The sequence below is a fragment of the Scyliorhinus torazame genome, chromosome 9 (assembly GCF_047496885.1).
Source record: "Scyliorhinus torazame isolate Kashiwa2021f chromosome 9, sScyTor2.1, whole genome shotgun sequence".
Lineage (NCBI taxonomy): Eukaryota > Metazoa > Chordata > Chondrichthyes > Carcharhiniformes > Scyliorhinidae > Scyliorhinus > Scyliorhinus torazame.
In genome coordinates, this window is record NC_092715.1 from 481,743 (window position 1) to 505,614 (window position 23,872).

The window sequence follows — 23,872 nt, forward strand, 5'->3', positions numbered from 1 at the left end:
GACTGTGAATTTGACATACCTCAAATTAAATTGGGAAATGAGGATGTTCTTAAAAATTGGGATGAATTGTTAAGTTACCTTCCAGAGGAAAAACGAACTGACCTGAAACAGTTATTGATATCACATGGGCAAGTTTGTAGAGATAAATTGGGAAGTACTAAAATGGCTACACATGATGTAGATGTGGGAAATGCTGTTCCTATCAAACAACATCCATATAGACTTAACCCTTTAAAATTGGCACAGGTTAACAAAGAGATTGAGAGTATGCTTAAAAATGGCATAATTGAAGTGGGTTGCAGCCAATGGAGCTCACCCATAGTGATGGTACCTAAACCAGACAGTACCCAACGGTTGTGTGTGGACTATAGAAAGGTTAATGCAGTTACAAGAACGGACTCTTATCCTATCCCACGTTTGGAGAATTGCATGGAGAAAGTGGGACAATCTGCTTTTATTTTCAACTTCCAGACATGGAAAGAACCTTTAAAACTCGTATAGAGTTCTTCGATCGACTTCAGGAGGCGGGTTTGGTGATGAACCCAGCCGAAAGTGAATTTGGAGAAGCCCGAATCACTTTTCTTGCGGAGTTTTCAATATCCTCAAGACAAAGGGAAATAATGCAATTTCTTAGCATGAGTGGATTTGATCGAACAGTTGTGCAAAAGTTTTGTGGCGTGATTACTCCACTGATAGAATTGCTGAAGAAACGTAAAAGAATTCAATGGACAGCAGACTTTCAACAGGCATTTGCCTGCCTAAAAGCTGTGGTAACCAATGTTCCTGTATTGGAGAATTGCAAGGGACCCCTCGAATACCACATAATGCTGCACAGCAGCACCTGTGAATAGAAAAGACGGCTTTAGTTTCTCGATCATGCCCTTTTCTCTTCGCACTTGCTGATTTATTTGCTGTGTATTTCTGAGATTTTTTCTTTCCAGATTCTTACCCGTCATTTGAACAGGTGACGAACTCCTCCTTAATTTTGGGATGCCAGACTCCAGTATTCAGCATGGCTGTGTGTCCCTGTGAGAGAACACATTAAAACAGCAACCCCTTCAATTCAGTTTATCTATTTATAAATATAATCCCACATTCCCTGCATGTGATATTAAACTGGAAAAAGCTGATTTTAAGAGAATGAGTGTGCAATTGGGGAAGTGGAAAGGATTCCCGACAAACAAAGAAATAGAACAGTGAGAATCGTTTCAGGACATGATTAATGGAGTTCTGGAGAAAGCGAACCACGAGAATCAGAGTCATCACAGCACAGGAGGTCATTCTGCCCATCGAGTCTGCACCAACCCTCTGATAGAGCACCCTATCTAGGCCCACTCCCTGTCCTACCCCTGTAACCAGGGGCTGGTTTAGCACAGTGGGCTAAACAGCTGACTTGTAATGCAGAACAAGGCAGAAGCGTGGGTTCAATCCCCTACCGGCCTCCCCGAACAGGTGCCGGAATGTGGCGACTAGGAGCTTTTCAACAATAACATAACTGAAGGCTACTTGTGACAATAAGTGATTATTATTATTGTTATTAACCTTTTGGACACTAAGGGGCAATTTATCACGGCCAATCCACCTAACCCGCATATCTTTGGACTGTGGGAGGAAACCGGAGCACCCGGAGGAAACCCACGCAGTTTAACAAACTATAGATGACTGAATAAATCAGGCCATTATTGAAGAGAGAGGTAGACTAAACTCCACAAGGGGTTTGATAGGGTACCTGTCGGGGTAGAGGACATAGAAACACAGAAAATAGAGAGGCCATTCAGCCCTTCGAGCCTGCTCCCCATTCATTATGATCGTGGCCGATCATCAAGTTCAATACCCTGATCCCGCCTTCCCCCCATATTCCTTGAGCTATTTAGCCCCAAGAGCTGTATCTAATTCCTTATTGAAATTACACAACGTTTGGGCCTCAACTACTTTCTGTGGGAGTGAATTCCACAGATTCCCCGCTCTCTGGGTGAAGAAATTTCTCCTCTCCTCAGTCCTAAAAGGTTTACCCCTTATCCTCAAACTATGACCCCTAGTTCTGGACTCCCCCACCATTGGGAACATTCTTTCTGAATCTACCCTGTCTAATCCCGTTAGAATCTTGTAAGTTTCTATGAGATCCCCTCTCACTCTTCTAAACACCAATGAATATAATCCTAACCGTTAGTCTCTCCTCATACATCAGTCCCGCCCTCCCAGGAATCAGCCTGGTAAACCTTCGCTGCTCTCCCTCCATAGCAAGAACATCCTTCCTCAGATAAGGTCACCAAAACTGCCCACAATACTCCAGGTGTGGCCTCACCAAGGCCCTACACAATTGCAGTAAAACATCTCTATTCCTGTACTCAAACCCTCTCGCTATGAAGGCCAACATACAATTTGCCTTCCCTGCCGGCTGTACCTGCGCGCTTACTTTCAGCGACTGATGCACGAGGACACCAAGGTCTCGCTGAGTATCCGCCTCTCTCAATTTACACCCATTCAAATAATAATCTGCCTTCCTGTTTTTGCCACCGAAGCAGTAACCTCACATTTATCCACATTATACTGCCTCTGCCATGCGTGTGCCCGCTCACTCAGCCTTTCCAAATCCCGCTGAAGCATCTCTGCATCCTCCTCGCAGCTCACCCTCCCACCCAACTTTGTATCAATATGCAAATTTGGAGATAATATATTTAGTTCCATCGTCCAAATTATTAATATAGGATGTGAAGTGTTGGGGTCCGAGCACAGATCCCTGCGTTACCCCACTAATTCCTGCCTGCCAATCAGAAAAAGATACATTTATTCCAACTTTTTGCTTCCTGTCTGCTAACCAGCTTTCTATCCATCTCAAGACATTACCCAGAATCCCATGTGCTTTAACTTTACATTTTAATCTGCTTTGTGAGACCTTTTCAAAAGTCTTCTGAAAGTCTAAACGAACCACATCCATTGGTATTCCCGGGTCAACTCTACTAGTTACATCTTCAAAGAATTCTCGTAGATTTTTCAGGCATGGTTTTCCTTTCGTTAATCCATGCTGACTTTGTCTGATTACACCACTGTATGCTGTGCTATGAAATCCTTGATAATGGACTCCAGCAACCTCCCTACTACCAACGTCAGGCTCACCGGGTTTGGGTGGGGATGGTGGGCTAGGGGGGGATTAGGCGGTTGTTTTTGTTGGCGTTTAGAATGGAGACCCTGGGTAAAGGCTACCTCACTGAAAGAAGGAGCAGGGACTGGAGTGGAGGAGGCGCTGCAACACGGGCCTGTTTGCTTCTTTGGTTGGGGAGGGGGGTTAGCCGAGGTTTGGGGGGGGGTGGTGGTGGCATTGACATATCCCCAACAAAGTTAAATACCTGGAACGTGCAGGGCCTGGTGTGTGTGTGTGTGTTTGTGGGGGGGGGGTATTGAAAAGGGCAGAAGTTTGCTCCCATTTAAAGGGTTTGGAAGCCGATGTGGTCTCCTTACTGGAGACTCAATTGCAGCTGCGGGACTGGACCAGACCAGGACCCAGACCGGGGACCAGACCGGGGACCCAGACCGGGGACCAGACCGGGGACCAGACAGGGGACCAGGCCGGGACCCAGACCGGGGACCAGACCGGGGACCAGACCGGGGACCAGACCAGGACCCAGACCGGGACCCAGACCGGGACCCAGACCGGGGACCAGACCGGGGACCAGACCGGGACCCAGACCGGGACCCAGTCCGGGGACCAGACCAGGACCCAGACCGGGAACCAGTCCGGGGACCCAGACCGGGGACCAGACCGGGGACCCAGACCGGGGACCAGACCGGGGACCAGACCGGGACCCAGACCGGGACCCAGACCGGGAACCAGACCGGGACCCAGACCAGGACCCAGACCGGGGACCCAGACCGGGGACCAGACCGGGGACCAGACCGGGACCCAGACCGGGACCCAGACCGGGACCCAGACCGGGAACCAGTCCGGGACCCAGACCGGGGACCAGACCGGGGACCCAGGCCGGGACCCAGACCGGGGACCAGACCGGGACCCAGACCGGGACCCAGACCGGGGACCAGACCGGGACCCAGACCGGGGACCAGACCGGGACCCAGACCGGGGACCAGACCGGGGACCAGACCGGGACCCAGACCGGGAACCAGACCGGGGACCAGACCGGGACCCAGACCGGGGACCCAGACCGGGACCCAGACCGGGGACCCAGACCGGGACCCAGACCGGGGACCAGACCGGGACCCAGACCGGGGACCCAGACCGGGGACCAGACCGGGGACCCAGACCGGGGACCAGACCGGGGACCCAGACCGGGGACCAGACCAGGACCCAGACCGGGAACCAGTCCGGGACCCAGACCGGGGACCAGACCAGGACCCAGACCAGGACCCAGACCGGGGACCAGACCGGTACCCAGACCGGGGACCCAGACCAGGACCCAGACCGGGACCCAGACCGGGGACCAGACCGGTACCCAGACCAGGACCCAGACCAGGACCCAGACCGGGACCCAGACCGGGGACCCAGACCGGGGACCAGACCGGGGACCCAGACCGGGACCCAGACCGGGGACCCAGACCGGGAACCAGACCAGGACCCAGACCGGGGACCCAGACCGGGGACCAGACCAGGACCCAGACCGGGGACCAGACCGGGACCCAGACCAGGACCCAGACCGGGGACCAGACCGGGACCCAGACCGGGGACCCAGACCGGGGACCAGACCGGGACCCAGACCGGGGATCCAGATCGGGGACCCAGACCGAGAACCAGACCGGGACCCAGACCGGGGACCAGACGAGACCGGGGACTGGACCGGACTTGGCTACAGGACATCGTCTCTGCATTTTGCGTCGGCAAAGTGCTCCTCAAAGCTGGTGGTTGGCTTCACTTTAAAAATATGGAGACCGGGCGGTGCAGTGGTTAGCACTGCTACCTCACGTGCTGAGGACCCGGGCGACACGGGGACAGTGGTTAGCACTGCTGCCTCACAGTGCCGAGGGCCCGGGGGACACGGGGACAGTGGTTAGCACTGCTGCCTCACAGTGCCGAGAGCCCGGGGGACACGGGGACAGTGGTTAGCACTGCTGCCTCACGGTGCTGAGGACCCGGGCGACACGGGGACAGTGGTTAGCACTGCTGCCTCACAGTGCCGAGGGCCCGGGGGACACGGGGACAGTGGTTAGCACTGCTGCCTCACAGTGCCGAGAGCCCGGGGGACACGGGGACAGTGGTTAGCACTGCTGCCTCACGGTGCTGAGGACCCGGGCGACACGGGGACAGTGGTTAGCACTGCTGCCTCACAGTGCCGAGGGCCCGGGGGACACGGGGACAGTGGTTAGCACTGCTGCCTCACGGTGCTGAGGACCAGGCAGCACGGTGGGACAGTGGTTAGCACCACCTCCAACCTTATTGGATGGGACTCTTTCCTGTTCAGGGTCGGAAAGGGGCAGTATGTCCGGCATACATAGATAGATTTTGGGGGAAGATCTGGTTTCGGTAGACGGAGTGAAGGCCAAGTGGGAGGAGGAGCTGGGATACATACCAGAGCTGGAGGTGCAGAGTGAATCCCTCCACAGGGTGAACACATCATCGTGTGCGAGGTCGAGTCTGATCTCAGCCTCGCAAAGCGAGGGGCAGCACGGTAGCACAGTGGTTAGCACTGTTGCTTCACAGCTCCAAGGTCCCAGGTTCGATTCCCCGCTGGGTCACTGTCTGTGCGGAGACTGCACGTTCTCCCCGTGTGCGCGTGGGATTCCTCCGGGTGCTCCGGTTTCCTCCCACAGTCCAAAGATGTGCAGGTTAGGTGGATTGGCCATGCTAAATTGCCCTTAGTGACCAAAAAGGCTAGGAGGGATTATTGGGTTGGTGGAAGTGAGGGCTTAAGTGGGTCGGTGCAGACTCGATGGGCCGAATGGCCTCCTTCTGCACTGTAAATTCTATTTTCTATGTTCTGACTGGGCGCAGAGTTGGAGGGCGGAGTTCCAGCTGGTTCACAGGGCAGCTACATTCTGGTAAGAGTTGTTTTTTTTTTAGGGGGCAGCAAGCTATATTTGTATAATTCAGCAGAATCACCAATTTTAGAGGGTTCACTTGAGAGAGTAGCACCGTATATAGATTTTTTTTTTTTTAAGGGCCTAACGGGTGTTTAATCTTTAATCTTTTTTTTCCTTTTAAATCACTGTGGGAATTCAGATCAAAGGGGATGGAGGCTAGGCCAGCTGCATGCTCCTCCTGTAGGATGTGGGAGGTAAGGGACACCACCAGTGTCCCCGCTGACTATACCTGTGAGAAGTGCACCCAACTCTAGCTCCTCAAAGACCGTGTTAGGGAACTGGAGCTGGAGGAACTTCGGATCATCCGGGAGGCAGAGGGGGTAATAGGGAAGAGTTACAGGGAGGTAGCCACACCCAAGGTACAGGACAAGAGTAGCTGGGTTACAGTCAGAGGAAAGAAAACGAACGGGCAGACAGTGCAGGGATCCCTTGTGGCTGTTCCCCTTCAAAACAAGTATACAGTTTTGGATGCTGTTTGGGGGGGGGGGGGGGTGACCTACCGGGGGAAGGCCCTAGCGGTCAGGTCTCTGGCACTGAGTCTGGCTCTGGGGCCCAGAAGGAAAGGGGGGAGAATAGAAAAGCAATAGTTGTCGGAGATTCAATGGTTCGGGGAATAGATAGGAGATACTGTGGTCGCGAGCAAGACTCCCGGAAGGTATGTTGCCTCCCGGGTGCCAGGGCCAGGGATGTCTCGGATCGAGTCTACAGGATTCTTGAGGGGGAGGGGGAGCAACCAGAAGTCGTGGTGCATAGGCACCAACGACATAGCTAAGAAAAGTGAGGATCTCAAAAGTGATTTTAGGGAGTTAGGTTGGAAGCTAAGTAGGTAGTGACAAGCAGAGTAGTGATCTCAGGATTGCTACCGGTGCCACGTGCAAGTGAGGCAAGGAACAGAAAGCGAGTGCAGCTGAGCACATGGCTACAGGGCTGGTGCAGGAGGGAAGGCTTCAGATATGTGGATCATTGGGATATCTTCTGGGGAAGGTGGGACCTGGAGATGAAGGTCGGATTGCACCTAAACTGGAGGGGCACCAATTTCCTGGGTGGGAGGTTTGCTAGAGCTCTTCGGGAGGGTTTAAACTAGTTTGGCAGGGGGACGGGAACCAGAGCTATGGATCAGAGGATAGGGTAGCTGTTGAACAGGCAGAAATAGTATGCAGCAAGTCTCTGAGGAAGGATAGACAGTTGATAGGGCAAATTGCACTCAGTGGAATGGGTTAAAGTGTGTCTGTTTCAATGCAAGGAGTGTCAGGAATAAGGGAGATGAACTTAGAGCGTGGATCAGTATTTGGAACTACGATGTTGTGGCCATTACGGAGACATGGATTTCACAGGGGCAGGAATGGTTGTTAGATGTTCCGGGGTTTCGATGTTTTCAGAAGAATAGGGAGGGAGGTAAAAGAGGAGGGGGAGTGGCACTGTTAATTCGGGAGTGCACCACAGCTGCAGAAAAGGAGGTAGTCGAGGAGGGTTTGTCTACTGAGTCAGTATGGGTGGAAGTCAGAAACAAGAAAGGAGCAGTCACTTTATTGGGAGTTTTCTACAGACCCCCCAACAGCAGCAGAGAGATGGAGAAACAGATTGGGCGGCAGATCTTGGAAAGGTGCAGAAGTAACAGAGTTGTTGTCATGGTGACTTCAACTTCCCCAATATTGACTGGAACCTCCTTAGTGCAAATGGTTTGGATGGAGCAGATTTTGTCAGGTGTGTACAGGAAGGATTCCTGACTCAATATGTAGATAGGCCGACTCGGGGGGAAGCCATATTGGTGCTTGGCAATGAACCAGGCCAGGTGTCAGATGGGGCTGGTTTAGCACAGTGGGCTAAATAGCTGGCTTGTAATGCAGAACAAAGCAGCAGCGCGGGTTCAATTCCCGTACCTGCCTCCCCGAACAGGTGCCGGAATGTGGCGACTAGGGGCTTTTCACAGTAACTTCATTGAAGCCTACTTGTGACAATGTGATTATTATTATTATTATATGTCTTGATGGGAGAGCATTTCGGTGACAGTGACCACAACTCCTTGACCTTTACCATAGTCATGGAGAGGGATAGGAACAGACAGTATGGGAAGGTATTTAATTGGGGGAGGGGAAATTATGCTGTTATTAGACAGGAGCTGAGGAGCATAAAGTGGGAACAATTCTTGGGGAAATGCACAACAGTAATGTGGGGATTGTTTAAGGAGCACTTGCTGCGAGTGCTGGATAGTTTTGTCCCACTGAGACGAGGAAGGAATGGTCAGGTGAAGGAGCCTTGGATGACAAGAGAAGTGGAGCTTCTAGTCAAGAGGAAGAAGGAAGTTTGCGTAAGGTTGAGGAAGCAAGGATCTGGCATGGCTCTAGAGGGTTACAAGGTAGCCAGGAAGGAACTCAAAAATGGACTTAAGAGAGCTAGAAGGGGGCATGAAAAAGCCCTGGCGGGAAGGATTAGGGAAAACCCCAAGGCGTTCTACACTTATGTGAGAAATAAGAGGATGATCAGAGTGAGAGTAGGGCCGATCAGGGATAGTGGAGGGAACTTGTGCCTAGAGTCTGAGGAGATGGGGGAGCCCCTAAATGAATAATTTGCTTCAGTATTCACTGGAGAGGGACCTTGTTGCTCGTGAGAACAGTGTGAACCAGGTTAATATACTCGAACAGGTCGATATTAAGAAGGAGGATGTGCTGGAAATTTTGAAAAGCATCAGGATAGATAAATCCCCTGGGCCAGACGGAATCCACCCAAGCCGGGAGCTGGGAAAATGCTGCATTGCGTGGCAATGTTGGCAGCAGATTATGTTTTCTTTGTTCTGGGGATGTGAGCATCGCTGGCAAGGCCAGCATTTTCCTACCATCCCAGCTGTCCTGGCTGGCCGCTGGCCGCCTGAATGGTTTATTCGGCAATTCCAGAAGTCAATTAAGAGTCAATCAGATTGTTGTGGGAGCTGAGTGACGTGTCGGACAGGCCAGGCAAGGTTGGGCGATCCCCTTCCCTGAAAGATACAGCCAACCAGACTGATTTCTAATGATAATCTGGTAGATACATAATTATTATTAATCAGACTGTCATCATGCTGCTGTCCCCAAGATAGGTTTTTTGGTACCTTGGTCTTTGCTTGATCGACAATGTACTGATCTCCCTTCACACACTCCATCACCTGGAAGCCATCGCGATCCAACACCTTGGCTTGTGCGCTGCCAGCCACGCAAAGAATCACATCTCCTGTTGAGCTGTACTGCAGAGACTTAATCTGATGGCTAAAATAAAAGATTGAATATAATTAAACATATCATCCAAAAACCCCACCTTTCCATTTCAATTCTTCCTTCATCATCACAGAAAAGCTGTGACCTGAGTGGCTGGTTGGGAATCTACACTAAATTTTAAAAAATTAAGCATTGGTAACTAATTAAACATAATTACTTAATTATAATTTAGAGGGGTATCTAAGCCAGAGATCGGAGAGTACTATATATAGCTTTCGCATTTATATTAGAAATCTAGTGCTAGGAAACAGATAGTTAACAGTAACTTAAAAATTTTTAAAAAAAACTTTTAATTTTAATTTACTAATTAATTGACGCAATGTCAGTTAGAGGGGTGCAGTGCTCTGACTGTGAGATGTGGCAGGTCCGGGAGGCTTCCAGCGTCCAGGGTGGCTTCATCTGCAGAAAGTGCACCCAACTGGAGCTCCTCACAGACCGCATGGTTCGGGTGGAGCAGCAATTGGATGCACTTAGGAGCATGCAGGTGGCGGAAAGCGTCATAGATTGCTGTTATATAAATGTGGTCACACCCAAGGTGCAGACAGAGAAATGGGTGACCACCAGAAAGGGCAGGCAGTCAGTGCAGGAATCCCCTGTGGTTGTCCCCCTCTCGAACAGGTATACCCCTTTGGATACTGTCGGGGGGGATAGCCTATCAGGGGAAAACAGCAGCAGCCAGAGCAGTGGCACCACGGCTGGCTCTGTTGTTCAGAAGGGAGGGTCAAAGCGCAGAAGAGCAATAGTAATAGGGGACTCTATAGTCAGGGGCACAGATAGGCGCTTCTGTGGACGTGAAAGAGACTCCAGGATGGTATGTTGCCTCCCTGGTGCCAGGGTCCATGATGTCTCCGAACGGGTAGAGGGCATCCTGAAGGGGGAGGGCAAACAGGCAGAGGTCGTTGTACATATTGGTACTAACGACATAGGCAGGAAGGGGCATGAGGTCCTGCAGCAGGGGTTCAGGGAGCTAGGCAGAAAGTTAAAAGACAGGACCTCTAGGGTTGTAATCTCGGGATTACTCCCTGTGCCACGTGCCAGTGAGGCTAGAAATAGGAAGATAGAGCAGCTAAACACGTGGCTAAACAGCTGGTGTAGGAGGGAGGGTTTCCGTTATCTGGACCACTGGGAGCTCTTCGTAGATTATCATAGAATTTACAGTGCAGAAGGAGGCCATTCGGCCCATCGAGTCTGCACCGGCTCTTGGAAAGAGCACCCTACCCAAGGTCAACACCGCCACCCTATCCCCATAACCCAGTAACCCCACCCAACACTAAGGGCAATTTTGGACACTAAGGGCAATTTATCATGGCCATAAACATAGAACATAGAACATAGAAAATACAGCACAGAACAGGCCCTTCGGCCCACGATGTTGTGCCGAACCTTTGTCCTAGATTAATCATAGATTATCATTGCATTTACAGTGCAGAAGGAGGCCATTCGGCCCTTTGAGTCTGCACCGGCTCTTGGAAAGAGCACCCTACCCAAACTCAACACCTTCACCCAACACCAAGGTCAATTTGGACATTAAGGGCAATTTATCATTGGCCAATTCACCTAACCTGCACATCTTTGGATTGTGGGAGGAAACCGGAGCACCCGGAGGAAACCCACGCAGACACGGGGAGGACGTGCAGACTCCGCACAGTCAGTGACCCAAGCCGGAATCGAACCTGGGACCCTGGAGCTGTGAAGCAATTGTGCTATCCACAATGCTACCGTGCTGCCCTTGAGAACAAATAAATCTACACTATATCATTTAACCGTAATCCATGTACCTATCCAATAGCTGCTTGAAGGTCCCTAATGTTTCCGACTCAACTACTTCCACAGGCAGTGCATTCCATGCCCCCACTACTCTCTGGGTAAAGAACCTACCTCTGATATCCCTCCTATATCTTCCACCTTTCACCTTAAATTTATGTCCCCTTGTAATGGTTTGTTCCACCCGGGGAAAAAGTCTCTGACTGTCTACTCTATCTATTCCCCTGATCATCTTATAAACCTCTATCAAGTCGCCCCTCATCCTTCTCCGTTCTAATGAGAAAAGGCCTAGCACCCTCAACCTTTCCTCGTAAGACCTACTCTCCATTCCAGGCAACATCCTGGTAAATCTTCTTTGCACCTTTTCCAAAGCTTCCACATCCTTCCTAAAATGAGGCGACCAGAACTGTACACAGTACTCCAAATGTGGCCTTACCAAAGTTTTGTACAGCTGCATCATCACCTCACGGCTCTTAAATTCAATCCCTCTGTTAATGAACGCTAGCACACCATAGGCCTTCTTCACAGCTCTATCCACTTGAGTGGCAACTTTCAAAGATGTATGAACATAGACCCCAAGATCTCTCTGCTCCTCCACATTGCCAAGAACTCTACCGTTAACCCTGTATTCCGCATTCATATTTGTCCTTCCAAAATGGACAACCTCACACTTTTCAGGGTTAAACTCCATCTGCCACTTCTCAGCCCAGCTCTGCATCCTATCTATGTCTCTTTGCAGCCGACAACAGCCCTCCTTACTATCCACAACTCCACCAATCTTCGTATCATCTGCAAATTTACTGACCCACCCTTCAACTCCCTCATCCAAGTCATTAATGAAAATCACAAACAGCAGAGGACCCAGAACTGATCCCTGCGGTACGCCACTGGTAACTGGGATCCAGGCTGAATATTTGCCATCCACCACCACTCTCTGACTTCTATCGGTTAGCCAGTTCGTTATCCAACTGGCCAAATTTCCCACTATCCCATGCCTCCTTACTTTCTGCATAAGCCTACCATGGGGAACTTTATCAAATGCCTTACTAAAATCCATGTACACTACATCCACTGCTTTACCTTCATCCACATGCTTGGTCACCTCCTCAAAGAATTCAATAAGATTTGTAAGGCAAGACCTACCCCTCACAAATCCGTGCTGACTATCCCTAATCAAGCAGTGTCTTTCCAGATGCTCAGAAATCCTATCCTTCAGTACCCTTTCCATTACTTTGCCTACCACCGAAGTAAGACTAACTGGCCTGTAATTCCCAGGGTTATCCCTAGTCCCTTTTTTGAACAGGGGCACGACATTCGCCACTCTCCAATCCCCTGGTACCACCCCTGTTGACAGTGAGGACGAAAAGATCATTGCCAACGGCTCTGCAATTTCATCTCTTGCTTCCCATAGAATCCTTGGATATATCCCGTCAGGCCCGGGGGACTTGTCTATCCTCAAGTTTTTCAAAATGCCCAACACATCTTCCTTCCTAACAAGTATTTCCTCGAGCTTACCAATCTGTTTCACACTGTCCTCTCCAACAATATCGCCCCTCTCATTTGTAAATACAGAAGAAAAGTACTCGTTCAAGACCTCTCCTATCTCTTCAGACTCAATACACAATCTCCCGCTACTGTCCTTGATCGGACCTACCCTCGCTCTAGTCATTCTCATATTTCTCACATATGTGTAAAAGGCCTTGGGGTTTTCCTTGATCCTACCCGCCAAAGATTGTTCATGCCCTCTCTTAGCTCTCCTAATCCCTTTCTTCAGTTCCCTCCTGGCTATCTTGTATCCCTCCAATGCCCTGTCTGAACCTTGTTTCCTCAGCCTTACATAAGTCACCTTTTTCCTCTTAACAAGACATTCAACCTCTCTTGTCAACCATGGTTCCCTCACTCGACCATCTCTTCCCTGCCTGACAGGGACATACATATCAAGGACACGTAGCACCTGTTCCTTGAACAAGTTCCGCATTTCACTTACATACATATCAAGGACACGTAGCACCTGTTCCTTGAACAAGTTCCGCATTTCACTTGTGTCCTTCCCTGCCAGCCTATGTTCCCAACTTATGCACTTCAATTCTTGTCTGACAACATCGTATTTACCCTTCCCCCAATTGTAAACCTTGCCCTGTTGCACGTACCTATCCCTCTCCATTACTAAAGTGAAAGTCACAGAATTGTGGTCACTATCTCCAAAATGCTCCCCCACTAACAAATCTATCACTTGCCCTGGTTCATTACCCAGTACTAAATCCAATATTGCCCCTCCTCTGGTCGGACAATCTACATACTGTGTTAGAAAAGCTTCCTGGACACACTGCACAAACACCACCCCATCCAAACTATTTGATCTAAAGAGTTTCCACTCATTAGGCCAATCCACCTAACCTGCACATCTTTGGACTGTGGGAGGAAACCAGAGCACCCGGAGGAAACCCACGCACACACGGGGAGGATGTGCAGACTCCGCACAGACAGTGACCCAAGCTGGAATCGAACCTGGGACCCTGGAGCTGTGAAGAAATTGTGCTATCCACAAGGCTACCGTGCTGCGGGGCAGGTGTGACCTATATAAGGACGGGTTGCATCTAAACTGGAGAGGCATAAATATCCTGGCCTCAAGGTTTCCTAGCGTCACACGGGAGGGTTTAAACTAGTATGGCAGGGGGGTGGGCACGAGAGCAATAGGTCAGAAGGTGAGAGCATTGAGGGAGAACTAGGGAATAGGGACAGTGTGGCTCTGAGGCAGAGCAGACGGGGAGAAGTTGCTGAACACAGCGGGTCTGGTGGCCTGAGGTGCGTATGTTTTAATGCAAGAAGTATTACGGGTAAGGCAGATGAACTTAGAGCTTGGATTAGTACTTGGAACTATGATGTTGTTGCCATTACAGAGACCTGGTTGAGGGAAGGGCAGGATTGGCAGCTAAATGTTCCAGGATTTAGATGTTTCAGGCAGGATAGAGGGGGATGTAAATGGGGTGGAGGAGTTGCGCTACTGGTTAGGGAGGATATCCCAGCTGTACTACGGGAGGACACCTCAGAGGGCAGTGATATTATATGGGTAGAGATCAGGAATAAGAAGGGTGCAGTCACAATGTTGGGGGTTTGCTACAGGCCTCCCAACAGCCAGCGGGAGATAGAGGAGCAGATAGGTAGACAGATTTTGGAAAAGAGTAAAAACAGGGTTGTGGTGATGGGAGACTTCAACTTCCCCAATATTGACTGGGACTCACTTAGTGCCAGGGGCTTAGACGGGGCAGAGTTTGTAAGGAGCATCCAGGAGGGCTTCTTTAAACAATACGTAGACAGTCCAACTAGGGAAGGGGCGGTACTGGACCTGGTATTGGGGAATGAGCCCGGCCAGGTGGTAGAAGTTTCAGTAGGGGAGCATTTCGGGAACAGTGACCACAATTCAGTAAGTTTTAAAGTGCTGGTGGACAAGGATAAGAGTGGTCCTAGGATGAATGTGCTAAATTGGGGGAAGGCTAATTATAACAATATTAGGCGGGAACTGAAGAACATAGATTGGGGGCGTATGTTTGAGGGCAAATCAACATCTGACATATGGGAGGCTTTCAAGTGTCAGTTGAAAGGAATTCAGGACCGGCATGTTCCTGTGAGGAAGAAGGATAAATACGGCAATTTTCGGGAACCTTGGATAACGAGAGATATTGTAGGCCTCGTCAAAAAGAAAACGGAGGCATTTGTCAGGGCTAAAAGGCTGGGAACAGACGAAGCCTGTGTGGAATATAAGGAAAGTAGGAAGGAACTTAAGCAAGGAGTCAGGAGGTCGAGAAGGGGTCACAAAAAGTCATTGGCAAATAGGGTTAAGGAAAATCCCAAGGCTTTTTACACGTACATAAAAAGCAAGCGGGTAGCCAGGGAAAGGGTTGGCCCACTGAAGGATAGGCAAGGGAATCTATGTGTGGAGCCAGAGGAAATAGGCGAGGTACGAAATGAATACTTTGCATCGGTATTCACCAAAGAGAAGGAATTGGTAGATGTTGAGTCTGGAGAAGGGTGTGTAGATAGCCTGGGTCACATTGTGATCCAAAAAGACGAGGTGTTGGGCGTCTTAAAAAATATTAAGGTAGATAAGTCCCCAGGGCCTGATGGGATCTACCCCAGAATACTGAAGGAGGCTGGAGAGGAAATTGCTGAGGCCTTGACAGAAATCTTTGGATCCTCGCTGTCTTCAGGGGATGTCCCGGAGGACTGGAGAATAGCCAATGTTGTTCCTCTGTTTAAGAAGGGTATCAAGGATAATCCAGGGAACTACAGACCGGTGAGCCTTACTTCAGTGGTAGGGAAATTACTGGAGAGAATTCTTCGAGACAGGATCTACTCCCATTTGGAAGCAAATGGACGTATTAGTGAGAGGCAGCATGGTTTTGTGAATGGGAGGTCATGTCTCACTAACTTGATAGAGTTTTTCGAGGAGGTCACAAAGATGATTGATGCAGGTAGGGCAGTGGATGTTGTCTATATAGACTTCAGTAAGGCCTTTGACAAGGTCCCTCATGGTAGACTAGTACAAAAGGTGAAGTCACAGGGGATCAGGGGTGAGCTGGCAAGGTGGATACAGAACTGGCTAGGTCATAGAAGGCAGAGAGTAGCAATGGAAGGATGCTTTTCTAATTGGAGGGCTGTGACCAGTGGTGTTCCGCAGGGATCAGTGCTGGGGCCTTTGCTCTTTGTAGTATATATAAATGATTTGGAAAATGTAACTGGTCTGATTCGTAAGTTTGCAGACGACACAAAGGTTGGTGGAATTGCGGATAGCGATGAGGACTGTCAGAGGATGCAGCAGGGTTTAGATTGTTTGGAGACTTGGGCGGAGAGATGGCAGATGGAGTTTAATCCGGACAAATGTGAGGTAATGCATTTTGGAAGGTCTAATGCAGGTAGGGAATATACAGTGAATGGTAGAACCCTCGAGAGTATTGAAAGTCAGAGAGATCTAGGAGTACAGGTCCACAGGTCATTGAAAGGGGCAACACAGGTGGAGAAGGTAGTCAAGAAGGCATACGGCATGCTTGCCTTCATTGGCCGGGGCATTGAGTATAAGAATTGGCAAGTCATGTTGCAGCTGTATAGAACCTTAGTTAGGCCACACTTGGAGTATAGTGTTCAATTCTGGTCGCCACACTACCAGAAGGATGTGGAGGCTTTAGAGAGGGTGCAGAAGAGATTTACCAGAATGTTGCCTGGTATGGAGGGCATTAGCTATGAGGAGCGGTTGAATAAACTCGGTTTGTTCTCACTGGAACGAAGGAGGTTGAGGGGCGACCTGATAGAGGTATACAAAATTATGAGGGGCATAGACAGAGTGGATAGTCAGAGGCTTTTCCCCAGGGTAGAGGGGTCAATTACTAGGGGGCATAGGTTTAAGGTGAGAGGGGCAAGGTTTAGAGTAGATGTACGAGGCAAGTTTTTTACACCGAGGGTAGTGGGTGTCCGGAACTCGCTGCCGGAGATGGTGGTGGAAGCAGGGACGATAGTGACATTTAAGGGGCATCTTGACAAATACATGAATAGGATGGGAATAGAGGGATACGGACTCCGAAAGTGTAGAAGATTGTAGTTTTAACGGGCAGCATGGTCGGCACGGGCTTGGAGGGCCGAAGGGCCTGTTCCTGTGCTGTACATTTCTTTCTTTGTTTTGTTTTCATCCTGCCTTTCCCACTGCCAATGTGCCCCCTGCTCCCCCCAGCAACAACTGGCATCAGGGGGTAAAAGGGATTCTCCAGGGAGGACATGACGGATGTTGAGGTCAGGGATAGGTGTGTGAACGCTCTTGAGAACGTCAATATATCAAAGGAGGAAGTGATGAGAATGCTAAATTCCATTCGGGTAGACAGGTCCCTGGGACCGGTGGGATCTTAGTAGAACATAGAGTGCAGAAGGAGGCCATTTGGCCCATCGAGTCTACACCGAACCACTTAAGCCCTCATTTCCACCCTATCCCTGTGACCCAATAACCCCTCCTAACATTTTGGACACGAAGGGCAATTTAGCATGGCCAATTGACCTAACCTTCACGTCTTTGGACTGTGGGAGGAAACCGGAGCACCGGAGGAAACCCACGCAGATACGGGGAGAACGTGCAGACTCCGCACAGACAGTGACCCAGCGGGGAATCGAACCTGGGACCTGGAGCTGTGAAGCAATTGTGCCAATCACTATGCTACCGTGCTGCCCCAACAGATATCCCAGTAATCTATCCAGGTTACTGCAGGAGGCAAGGGGGGAAATAGCTGGGGCCTTAACAGATATCTTCATATCCTCTTTGACCACAGGTGAGGTTCCAGAGGACTGGAGAATAACCAATGCTGTTCCTTTGTTTAAGAAAGGAAGCAGGAATAATCCAGTAAATTATAGGCCGCTGAGCCTGACATCAGTGGTGGGAAGCTTTTGGAAAAGATACTGAGGGACAGGATATATGGACATTGGAGGAAAACGGACTAGCTAGTGACATGCAGCATGGTTTTGTACAGGGTAGGTCATGTCTCACCAACTTGATTGCGTTTTTTGAAGATGTGACAAAGAAAATTGGAGGAAATGTGGATGTAGTTTATATGGATTTGATTTGATTTATTGTCACATATACCGAAGTACAGTGAAAAGTATTTTCTGCAACCGAGGAATGTACATAGTATGTACATAGTAGACACAAGACGTAGTAAAGCGTTTGACAAGGTCCCACATGGCAAACTGGTACGAAAACTAAAATCACATGGGATCAGGTTGGACTGCCTAGATGGATTCAGAACTGGCTCGGTTATAGAAGACAGAGAGTAGCGGTGGAAGGGTGTTTTTCCTGAATGGAGGTCTGTAGCTAGTGGTGTTCCTCAGGATCAGTGCTGGGACCTCTGTTGTTTGGGAGGGGGGCGAGGGGAAGGGAGGGGGCGAGGGGAAGGGAGGGGGCGAGGGGAAGGGAGGGGCGAGGGAAGGGAGGGGGCGAGGGGAAGGGAGGGGGCGAGGGGGAAGGGAGGGGGGCGAGGGGAAGGGAGGGGGCGAGGGGAAGGGAGGGGGCGAGGGGAAGGGAGGGGGCGAGGGAAGGGAGGGGGCGAGGGGGAAGGGAGGGGGCGAGGGGAAGGGAGGGGGCGAGGGGAAGGGAGGGGGCGAGGGGAAGGGAGGGGGCGAGGGGAAGGGAGGGGCGAGGGGAAGGGAGGGGGCGAGGGGAAGGGAGGAAGCGTGGGGAAGGCGAGGGGGCGTGGGGAGGCGAGGGGGCGTGGGGAGGCGAGGGGGCGTGGGGAGGCGAGGGGGCGTGGGGAGGCGAGGGGCGTGGGGAGGCGAGGGGGCGTGGGGAGGCGAGGGGGCGTGGGGAGGCGAGGGGGCTGGGGAGGCGAGGGGGCGTGGGGAGGCGAGGGGGCGAGGGGAGGGAGGGGGGAGAGGAGGGGAGGGGGAGAGGGGAGGGGGAGAGGAGGGGATGAGAGGAGAGGGGAGGGGGCGAGAGGGGGATGGGGAGAGGGGAGGGGGGGAGAGGGGAGGGGAGGGGGAGAGGGGAGGGGAGGGGGAGAGGGGGAGGGGGGGAGAGGGGGAGGGGAGGGGGGAGAGGGGGAGGGGGAGGGGGGAGGGGAGGGGGGAGGGGGAGGGGAGAGGGGAGAGGGGGGAGGGGAGGGGGAGAGGGGAGGGGGGAGAGGGGGAGGGGGAGGGGGAAGGGGAGGGGGAGAGGGAGAGGGGGAGGGGGAGGGGGAGGGGGAGAGGGGGGAGAGGGGAGAGAGGGGAGAGAGGGGAGAGAGGGTAGAGAGGGGAGGGGGAGAGAGGGGAGGGGGAGAGAGGGGAGGGGGAGAGAGGGAGGGGAGAGAGGGGAGGGGGAGAGAGGGGAGGGGGAGGAGGGGAGGGGGAGAGGGGCGGGGAGAGAGGGGCGGGGAGAGAGGGGGCGGGGGAGAGGGGCGGGGGAGAGGGGCGGGGAGAGGGGCGGGGGAGAGGGGCGGGGGGAGAGGGGCGGGGAGAGGGGCGGGAGGCGGGAGGGGGCGGGGGAGAGGGGCGGGGGAGAGAGGGGCGGGGAGAGGGGCGGGGGAGAGGGGCGGGGGGGGAGAGGGGCGGGGGAGAGGGGCGGGGGAGAGGGGCGGGGGAGAGGGGCGGGGGAGAGGGGCGGGGGGAGAGGGGCGGGGAGAGGGGGCGGGGGAGAGGGGCGGGGGAGAGGGGCGGGGGGAGAGGGGCGGGGGAGAGGGGCGGGGGAGAGGGGCGGGGGGGAGAGGGGCGGGGGGAGAGGGGCGGGGGGAGAGGGGCGGGGGAGAGGGGCGGGGGAGAGGGCGGGAGAGGGGCGGGGAGAGGGTGGCGGGGAGAGGGGCGGGGGAGAGGGCGGGGGAGAGGGGCGGGGGAGAGGGGCGGGGGAGAGGGCGGGGAGAGGGGCGGGGGAGAGGGCGGGGGAGAGGGGCGGGGGGAGAGGGGCGGGGGAGAGGGGCGGGGGAGAGGGGGCGGGGGAGAGGGGCGGGGAGAGGGGGCGGGGAGAGGGGCGGGGGAGAGGGGCGGGGAGGGAGCGGGGAGAGGGGCGGGGGAGAGGGGCGGGGAGAGGGCGGGGAGAGGGGCGGGGGAGAGGGGGCGGGGGAAGGGGAGGGGGGCGAGAGGGGCGGGGAGAGGGGAGGGGAGGGGAGGGGGAAGGGTAGAGGGGAGGGGTAGAGGGGAGGAAAGGGAGGGGGTGAGGGGAGGGGAAGGGAGGGGGTGAGGGGAAGGGAGGGGGTGAGGGGGGAAGGGAGGGGAGGAGGGAAGGGAGGGGGCGAGGGGAAGGGAGGGGGCGAGGGGAAGGGAGGGGGCGAGGGGAAGGGAGGGGGCGAGGGGAAGGGAGGGGGCGAGGGGAAGGGGAGGGGCGAGGGGAAGGGAGGGGGCGAGGGGAAGGGAGGGGGCGAGGGGAAGGGAGGGGGCGAGGGGAAGGGGAGGGGGCGAGGGGAAGGGAGGGGGCGAGGGGAAGGGAGGGGGCGAGGGGAAGGGAGGGGGCGAGGGGAAGGGAGGGGGCGAGGGGAAGGGAGGGGGCGAGGGGAAGGGAGGGGGCGAGGGGAAGGGAGGGGGCGAGGGGAAGGGAGGGGCGAGGGGAAGGGAGGGGGCGAGGGGAAGGGGAGGGGGGCGAGGGGAAGGGAGGGGGCGAGGGGAAGGGAGGGGGCGAGGGGAAGGGAGGGGGCGAGGGGAAGGGAGGGGGCGAGGGGAAGGGAGGGGGCGAGGGAAGGGAGGGGGCGAGGGGAAGGGAGGGGGCGAGGGGAAGGGAGGGGAGGGGGCGAGGGAAGGGAGGGGAGGGGGCGAGGGGAGGGGAGGGGGAGGGGAGAGGAGGAGAGGAGAGGGGAGGGGAAAGGAGAGGGGAGGGGAGAGGGGAGGGGAGGAGGAGAGGAGGAGAGGGGAGGGGAGGAGGAGAGGGGAGGGGGGGAGGGAAGGAGGAGAGGGGAGGGGGAGAGGGGAGGGGGAGAGGGGAGGGGGGAGAGGAGAGGGGAGGAGAGGGGAGGGGGAGAGGGAGAGGGGGAGGAGGCGGGAGGGGGAGAGGAGAGGGGGAGGGGGAGAGGAAACGGGAGGGGAGAGGGGAAAGGGGAGGAGAGGGGAAAGGGGAGGAGGAGAGGGGAAAGGGGAGAAGGAGAGGGGATAGGGAGGGGGAGAGGGAGGGGAGAGGGGATAGGGGAGGGGGAGAGGGGGAGGGGGAGAGGGGGAGGGGGATGGGGGGAGGGGAGAGGGAGAGGGGGAGGGGAGGGGGAGGGGGAGGGGGGAGGGGGGGGAGGGGGAGGGGGAGGGGGAGGGGAGGGGGAGGGGGGAGGGGGAGGGGGGAGGGGGAGGGGGGAGGGGGAGGGGGGGGGAGGGGGGGAGAGGGGAGAGGGGAGAGAGGGGAGGAGGGGAGGGGAGAGAGGGGAGGGGGAGAGAGGGGAGGGGGAGAGAGGGGAGGGGGAGAGAGAGGGGAGCGGGAGAGGGGAGGGGGAGAGTGGGGAGGGGGCAGAGGGGAGGGGGACAGAGGGAGGGGGACAGAGTGGAGGGGGAGAGAGGGGAGGGGAGAGAGGGGGAGGGGGAGAGAGGGGTGGGGGTGGGGAGTGTGGTGAGGGGTGAGAGGGGGAGGGGGGAGGGGGTGAGGGGGGGTGGGGGGGAGGGGAGGGGGAGAGAGGGAGGGGGAGAGAGGGGAGGGTGAGAGAGGGGAGGGGGAGAGAGGGAGGGGGAGGGGGAGGAGGGGAGGGGAGAGGGGTGGATGAGAGGAGAGGGAGGGGGAGAGGGGCGGGGGAGAGGGGCGGGGAGGAGGGCGGGGGAGAGGGGCGGGGGAGAGGGGCGGGGGAGAGGGGCGGGGGAGAGGGGCGGGGGAGAGGGGCGGGGGAGAGGGGGGGGGAAGGGGAGGGGGAAGGGAGGGGAAGGGAGAGGGGAGGGGGAGAGGGGAGGTGGAGGGGGGAGGGAGGGGGTGAGGGGAGGGGAAGGGAGGGGGTGAGGGGAGGGAAGGGAGGGGGTGAGGGGAGGGGAGGGGAAGGGAGGGGGTGGGGGAGGGGAAGGGAGGGGGCGAGGGTAAGGGAGGGGGCGAGGGTAAGGGAGGGGGCGAGGGGAAGGGAGGGGGCGAGGGGGAAGGGAGGGGGCGAGGGGAAGGGAGGGGGGGCGAGGGGAGGGAGGGGGGCGAGGGGAAGGGAGGGGGCGAGGGGAAGGGAGGGGGCGAGGGAAGGGAGGGGGCGAGGGGAAGGGAGGGGGCGAGGGGAAGGGAGGGGGCGAGGGAAGGGAGGGGCGAGGGGAAGGGAGGGGGCGAGGAAGGGAGGGGGCGAGGGGAAGGGAGGGGCGAGGGAAGGGAGGGGGCGAGGGGAAGGGAGGGGAGGGGCGAGGGAGGGGAGGGGGCGAGGGGAGGGGAGGGGGAGGGGGGAGAGGAGGAGAGGAGAGGGGAGGGGAAAGGAGGGGAGGGGGAGAGGGGAGGGGAGGAGGAGAGGAGGAGAGGGGAGGAGGAGAGGGAGGGGGGGAGGGGAGGAGGAGAGGGAGGAGGAGAGGGGAGGGGGGGAGGGGAGGAGGAGAGGGGGAGGGGGGAGGAAGGAGGAGAGGGGAGGGGGAGAGGGGAGGGGGAGAGGGGAGGGGGGAGAGGGGAGGGGAGAGAGGGGAGGGGGGAGAGGAGAGGGTGGAGAGGGGAGGGGGAGAGGAGAGGGGAGGAGAGGGGAGGGGGAGAGGGAGAGGGGAGGGGGAGAGGAGAGGGGAGGGGGAGAGGAAACGGGAGGGGGAGAGGGGAAAGGGAGAGGAGGAAGGGGGAAAGGGGAGAAGGAGAGGGGATAGGGGAGGGGGAGAGGGGATAGGGAGGGGGAGAGGGGATAGGGGAGGGGGAGAGGGGATAGGGGAGGGGGAGAGGGGATAGGGGGAGGGGGAGGGAGAGGGAGAGGGAGGGGGGAGAGGGAGAGGAGAGGGAGAGGAGAGGGGGAGGGGAGGGGAGAGGAGAGGGGGAGAGGGGAGGGGAGGGGAGGGGGAGAGGGGAGGGGAGGGGGAGAGGGAATCATAGAAGTTTACAGCATGGAAACAGGCCCTTCGGCCCAACCAGTCCATGCCCGCCCAGTTTTTTACCATTAAGTCTAGTCCCAGTTGCCCGCACTTGGCCCATAACCCCTCTATACCCATCTTACCCATGTAACTATCTAAATGCTTTTTAAAAGACACAATTGTACCCGCCTCTACTACTACCTCTGGCAGCACATTCCAGACACTCACTACCCTCTGAGTGAAGAAATTGCCCCTCTGGGCCCTTCTGAATCTCCTCCCCTCTCACCTTAAACCTATGCCCTCTAGTTTTAGACTCCCCTACCTTTGGGAAAAGATGTTGACTATCTACCTTATCTATGCCCCTCATTATTTTATAGACCTCTATAAGATCACCCCTAAGCCTCCTACGCTCCAGGGAAAAAAGTCCCAGTCTATCCAGCCTCTCCTTATAACTCAAACCATCAAGTCCCGGTAACATCCTAGTAAATCTTTTCTGCACTCTTTCTAGTTTAATAATATCCTTTCTATAATAGGGTGACCAGAACTGCACACAGTATTCCAAGTGTGGCCGTACCAATGTCTTGTACAACTTCAACAAGACATCCCAACTCCTGTATTCAATGTTCTGACCAATGAAACCAAGCACGCCGAATGCCTTCTTCACCACCCTGACCACCTGCGACTCCACCTTCAAGAGCTATGAACCTGTACTCCTAGATCTCTTTGTTCTATAACTCTCCCCAACGCCATACCATTAACTGAGTAGGTCCTGGCCTGATTCGATCTGCCAAAATGCATCACCTCACATTTACCTAAATTAAACTCCATCTGCCATTCGTCAGCCCACTGGCCTAATTGATCAAGATCCCGTTGCAATCCTAGATAACCTTCTTCACTATCCACTGTGCCACCAATCTTGGTGTCATCTGCAAACTTACTAACCATGCCTCCTAAATTCTCATCCAAATCATTAATATAAATCACAAATAACAGTGGACCCAGCACCGATCCCTGAGGCACACCACTGGTCACAGGCCTCCAGTTTGAAAAACAACCCTCTACAACCACCCTGTCTTCTGTCGTCCAGCCAATTTTGAATCCAATTGGCAACCTCACCCTGGATCCCGTGAGCTTTAACCTTCTGCAACAACCTACCATGCGGTACCTTGTCAAAGGCTTTGCTAAAGTCCATGTAGACAACGTCTACTGCACTGCCCTCATCTACCTTCTTGGTCACCCCCTCAAAAAACTCAATCAAATTTGTGAGACATGATTTTCCACGCACAAGGCCATGCTGACTGCCCCGAATCAGTCCTTGCCTCTCTAAATGCTTGTAGATCCTGTCTCTCAGAATACCTTCTAGCAACTTACCTACTACAGACGTTAGGCTCACCGGTCTGTAGTTCCCAGGCTTT

At 54.8% G+C, this 23,872-nt stretch overlaps 1 protein-coding gene across 1 annotated transcript in view; it reads right to left on the bottom strand.

Annotated features, from left to right (window-relative positions):
- Positions 1-23,872, bottom strand: part of LOC140429043 (WD repeat-containing protein 70) — a 208,128-nt gene that overhangs the window by 93,823 nt on the left and 90,433 nt on the right. The window contains exons 8-9 of the mRNA XM_072515572.1: positions 9,116-9,269; positions 950-1,026 (exon numbers count right to left, since the gene is read on the bottom strand). Coding sequence (XP_072371673.1) covers positions 950-1,026; positions 9,116-9,269 — 231 coding nt within the window. The remainder of the gene's footprint in view (positions 1-949; positions 1,027-9,115; positions 9,270-23,872) is intronic.